The 6,000-nt window shown below is 25.7% G+C and overlaps 1 protein-coding gene across 2 annotated transcripts; it reads left to right on the top strand.

The window, feature by feature from the left end:
• The first annotated feature begins 1,914 nt into the window (after nt 1–1,914).
• On the top strand, nt 1,915–4,162 carry LOC122516750 (hydroxymethylglutaryl-CoA synthase 1). 2 transcript variants are annotated; one of them, XM_043634823.1, is made up of 3 exons: nt 1,915–2,137; nt 2,234–2,570; nt 2,680–4,162. In XM_043634823.1, the coding sequence occupies exon 3, from the start codon at nt 2,688–2,690 to the stop codon at nt 4,062–4,064; it is 1,377 nt and encodes a 458-aa protein (XP_043490758.1). In that variant the 5' UTR covers nt 1,915–2,137; nt 2,234–2,570; nt 2,680–2,687; the 3' UTR covers nt 4,065–4,162. The 2 variants fall into 2 exon arrangements, with proteins under 2 accessions (XP_043490758.1, XP_043490757.1); XM_043634822.1 differs by having other exon boundaries at nt 2,234–4,162.
• The last annotated feature ends 1,838 nt before the right edge of the window (nt 4,163–6,000 follow it).

The following is a 6,000-nucleotide window of genomic DNA, read 5'->3' as shown; positions in this document are numbered from 1 at the left end:
TTGATATTTCATTCAAATCCTATGATACTGCAAAGCAACAATTTAAACTTTATCTTGGTACGATAAAATATTGTATAAATATTTTTTGTTTCAAATGTTTTATTTAAATTATATTTATTTTTTTTTATCGTGAAGAAATCTTTGGGCAGCAGTCCATAAAAACAATATTTAAATCCGCCCTTGACATTATTGCTCAGAGACTTAAAAATTAATTATATTTATAACGTAATAATGAAGTAATAATATATAAATGAATTTCACGGTTATATTAACGTTTTTTATTCGTTTTAAACAAACAATTTCTTTTTCACCGTTTCATTTAATTTAAATGTTGATATTTCTAATCTTAGAAATATGTTCGTATGAAAGTATTATATAATATGTTAAAAAATCTTTCGTCATATTGAATAGTCCATCCTTAATAATTCTATATATAAGGTTCATTTATTGACCTTACAAAATTATAGATACGATATTTCGTATTCTTATTCAAAGTTTCTATATTTGTTTGTCATTTTATACGACAGACAAGCGAACAAACGAATAGGAGAAGAAGAAAAATAGAAAATAAAGTAAAAAAAAAGAGAACTACAAAAAGACTTCTTATCGATTTGCGTTTGTTAACAAAAGATAATAAAAAGAAAAAAATAAGTGGTCACTACAAATTATAATAAAAACATAATATATAGGTGATATCGACAAAAATAAATATTTTATTGTAATTGTAGTTGATAAGAATGCCGATTACGTTTCGAAACAGCTTTCACGTTACATTTTTACTTGACATACTTACTTTCGACTATTGTATATGATGACCAAAAATCATGGATTTGTACGATTTTAAGAAAATCTTATTGTAATTACAATACTTTCTATTTTATTTTCAATGCCATATTTGTTTTCTTAATATGATCGACATAGTTCAATCAAGTGGAATAAAAAAATAATCCATAAATAATTCAAACTTCAAGATTTCTAATCGTCGTGCTTATTACATAAACATGATTTAAATCGTTTCGAATACAAGTTAATGACGATTGCTCAAGAGATAAGACAAATTTTTTAAATCAAAAATAGTCTGCGTATAGATATTTCTAAAAAAATAGTATCAAAAAAAATTAAATTAAAATATAATTAAAATAATAAAAAAAATATAAAAAAAGAGATTTTTTATTTATTTTTTAAACATAAATCTCTTGAGTTTAAAGTTTAAAGAAGTTTTGTTGTAAGATTAAATTGGTATACAATAAAAATATAATAATAATAAAAATTACAAACTTTCAATGGCGTTAAATTATTTTAACTAAACATTATTTTTAACTCTTAAAAGTTTTCATTCTTTTTTTTGTTGTACGTATACCTAATCTCTATGATTTACAATACATATATTTAAACTTTAGACCTCCGAGAGATATGTACATAATTTGCAAAAAAGAATTAAATAACAAATCATATTTTTAAAAAACTTTTGTTCGACCCTGAATATACTTAAACGTGTTTATAGAAAAACGGTCATAGGTGTTGAATAAAAGATTAAATCGCCCAAGAAATGTCGTAAAACCGGAATAAGAATGTCATTTTTTGTCGATAAAAAATAATCAAAGAAAACATAGGACTTTGAACTGCAAACAAAAAATAAATGAAAAAGAAATATTGTAAAAATTAAAATAAAATCAAGAATAAGAATAAAGAAAAAAATGTAGTTCGTTGTCGAAAAAAGAATATACAAAAATACAATATAAAATTGAAAAAAAAAATTGTAGAAATTCTAGAAAAAATAAAAATAAGAACAAGATACTAATAATAAAAAAGAAAAGTATAATAGAGCAGTATTCTATAGAACGATGAAGAAAAAAAATTTCATTCGCTGATGAAAGAAAAAATTGGAATAGAAATAGAAACAAAAATTAACATAAAAATTCTAGAGATAATAATAATAATAAGTGAATTCGATAGGGTTCGCCCCACTTACTACGTCAGAACGGTATAGCCGCGTGGCCTTCGTAAAACGAACATAACCGAGAGGAATCGTGTGAAGGAACGCATTCCCTCGTGAAATTTTGTAGAGAAACGAAAAAGAAAAACGTTGATTAACGTTGGAGTAAGAAATATTATTGGCTCACATATGTCAAGGAAGGTATTATCTTTTGTAACGGCACGTAAAGTCGTGCCAACAACCATGAATTTCATTTATATTCAAAGTTTCACTTCTAACCTAAATTCTTTCTCGCAGGTAACCAGGCAATTAGCCAGCAACTAGTCAGTCAGTCAGATCAAACAACCAACGAACCAACAAGTAAAACGTGAAGTCAAATCTGCAGATAATGTGTTAACAAAGTTTATTGTTATTATTATTATTAAAGATTTGTTATAATTTTCATCGAGGAATCTTATAAATTTCGAAAAACATAATATAGTAAGTTATTATAACAAAGAAATTAATATCGTTGGAAAACCGGCGAGTGAATTGAAAAAGAAAGTGTCCTCCTTTTTAAATGTTACATAAAAGCTGAAGAAATAAGTTAATTGAATATACCACTGCTAAGGTTTCTATTTGTCATCAAGGATTTGTATGTATATTTATATGTGATATCATTGAAAAATATACCAAATTTCATACAAGGTAGAAGATTATCAAAACATACATATAAATAAATATTTATATATTATTCTTGGAAGAATTGAAGATGTGGCCCAATGATGTTGGTATTAGAGCCATTGAAGTTTATTTCCCAGCTCAATATGTCGATCAAACAGAATTGGAAGTTTACGATGGTGTATCAACAGGAAAATACACCATAGGACTGGGACAATCTAAAATGGGATTTTGTAACGACAGAGAAGATATTAATTCCTTATGTTTAACCGTCGTCCATAGATTATTGGACAGGTACGGAATTAAACCACAAGAAATTGGTAGATTGGAAGTCGGAACTGAAACAATATTAGATAAGAGCAAATCAGTTAAGTCTGTTCTTATGCAATTATTTGAACCATTTGGTTGTACGGATATTGAAGGTGTAGACTGTACTAACGCTTGTTACGGTGGTACAGCAGTTTTATTCAATGCTGTTTCTTGGGTAGAAAGCAGTGCTTGGGATGGAAGATTAGCATTGGTTGTCGCAGCTGACAGTGCCGTTTACTCACCAGGTAATGCAAGACCTACTGGTGGAGCTGGAGCAATTGCTATGATTATTGGTCCGGATGCTCCAATCGTATTGGATCGTGGACTACGCGCATCATATATGCAACATGCATATGATTTTTATAAGCCTGATTTACGTTCAGAGTATCCATACGTCGATGGAAAATTATCTATTCAATGTTACCTCCATGCTTTGGATAGTTGTTATCAATTGTATGGTAAAAAAGTTAAAGGAAAAAAGCCAGATGAAAATGTTACTTTGAACAACTTCGATGCTCTGTTATTTCATTCTCCGTATTGTAAACTTGTACAAAAATCATTTGCCAGGCTAGCGTTTGTTGATTTCTTAAATACATCTAAAGCAGAAGTTTCTGAAAAGTACAAAGAGTTAGAACAATTTCATGGCGTTGAGTTAGAGAATACTTATTTTGATAAGGATATCGAAAAAGCGTTTGTAACTTTAAGCAAATCAAATTTTACGGATAAAACCGAACCTAGTTTATTTCTAGCTAATCAAGTCGGTAATATGTATACGGCATCCGTTTATTCCGGATTAGTATCTTTACTTATATCTAAACCAATAAACGAGTTAGCTGGCAATAAAGTAGCCATATTTTCATATGGTTCAGGTTTATGCTCCAGTATGTATTCGTTGACAATAACGAAAGATATCCAAAATGAATCTAAATTAATGAAAATTATTTCATTGTTAGATTACGTTAAATCACAATTAGAAGGAAGACAAAAGATAGCGCCTGAAGACTTTACTAGCATATTAGAATTAAGAGAAAAAAATTATCACAGCACATCCTACGAACCTACAAGTAATATCAGTCATATGTTCCCTGGTACTTACTATCTTGTTAAAGTAGACGACAAATATCGAAGAACTTATAAAAGAATACCAAATAGTCAATAATTTTTGTTAAACAATCTATTATAGTTTAACTGGGAAATTTAATTAATTGATTAATTAAATATACTTGAAGCTTATCCTATGAGATATATTATAGTACAATGCGTATCTGTATATATATTCAAGAAATATTTTCTATCTAGAATTTGTACCGATCATTTTTAATATTATATTGCATATAATTTTAATAGATAATTTTTATAAAAATAAATACATTTTGCTAATATGTATAATGTAAATAGAAAAGAAGCTATTATTACTAGTGATTGTATCAAATGTTGTGAGATATTATTTTAGATTATTAATTCTTTTTTCCGATGACAGATCTTAATTTACTGAAAATAAATTTGTAAAAACGTATTAAATTGTTAATAATTTATATTATATATAACATCAATTTTGAAATAATAAATTCCGAACAACAATATAGATTGTAAATAATTCATTTCTTTGAAGATAGAAAGAAAAACTAAAAGGAAATTTAAAAAAAAGAAACAATACAGTAACAACTTGTTTAGGTCGTAATTAATAATATTGAAATATTTTATAAGATAAAAGGTTCGTAAGTATACTCATTATCTAAAAATACTAAAAAATAATTATTCTGAAATTGTTGAAAAGTAGTTGACCGTGCGAAAATAAACCTAACGGTAATACGAGGTTTTCTTTTTTTTTCCTTTGTAAAAGTGCCTTACAAAAAAAAGATAACGAACTCGTATCATAATTTCCTATACTTTAAAAGTATCTTATATCAAAATATATACTTGTTGCTATACAATAATCCATAAAAAAGACAGTGTTTATAAACGTGAATTTAGTTTGTATTATTTTTTTTTAAATAGAATAGAAATATTTAGTTCTTTTTATATATAAATTTACCAATAAAGTTTTTCTACCTCTTAATTTATTGTTAATGAATTACAATAAGATATTTTGCAACAAATATTACAAATGAAATAAAACATTTATATATATAGAGCACCTTAATATGACATTTTTTTAATAAATAATTCATTCGAATTACTGACAATGTATTTCAATAACGAACATGTACATATTATTGATTATAGATAAAAGAATATATCAGCTCATTTATCAGCTTCACTTAAAGAAAGAAAAAGATGTATTTTTATAAGACAAAATTTTGTACCATTAATTAATAAATATTATACAGAAAAATATATTTTATTCTTGTGAAATCTTATACATAAAATTTGATTTTAAAAATTTTCTTTTGTAATAAAAATATTGCGTATTTCACACCTTCATACATTGCGTTTTATTTTGTTCTTTTTTTACAGCATTCGCTAATTAAATATATATATAAATTAAATTAAATATTAGAGAGCATATAATTGTTTATTTGTTATTATTGCTATAGGTATAAAAATATTTAATTATATTATTACTATGATATTATATTATATTATTGACTCTATACTTCATATAACAACAATTTCATTTCTACAAAAAATACACAAAAATAACAAAAAATATATATATATATATATCAACATGATAAAATAGAATGAATATAATAAAATTATTTTGTGCGCTATTTTATTATTAACAAGTTTGCTGTCGTACGACGGAGAAGAGATTCCAATTACAGCTCAGAATTTATTGTTCGCGTTGATTTTACTGTCACAAATTTGTGATGCTGAACTTTTAATGGAAATTGGTGTGTTACAGATATGTGACACTGATAGCGAATGTGTTAATATTTAATGATCAATATATTGATTAATGATAAACATTTTAATAAGAAATGTTTATGTATATAAAAAGTTTTTACACATATATATAATGTAGGTTGAATTTCTTAAGATTCGAATCAAATTAAAAATAAATTAGTTCTTCGCACATATGTGTATTTAAGACACTTCGAACTACCACAATGTAACAAATAAATATTTAAATTTTGTTGAGCTCATTTGAT

This window comes from Polistes fuscatus, unplaced genomic scaffold, assembly GCF_010416935.1.
Source record: "Polistes fuscatus isolate 324 unplaced genomic scaffold, CU_Pfus_HIC Scaffold2, whole genome shotgun sequence".
Lineage (NCBI taxonomy): Eukaryota > Metazoa > Arthropoda > Insecta > Hymenoptera > Vespidae > Polistes > Polistes fuscatus.
The sequence above is the reverse complement of the archived record's forward strand: the minus strand, read 5'-3'. Positions and strand labels throughout refer to the sequence as shown.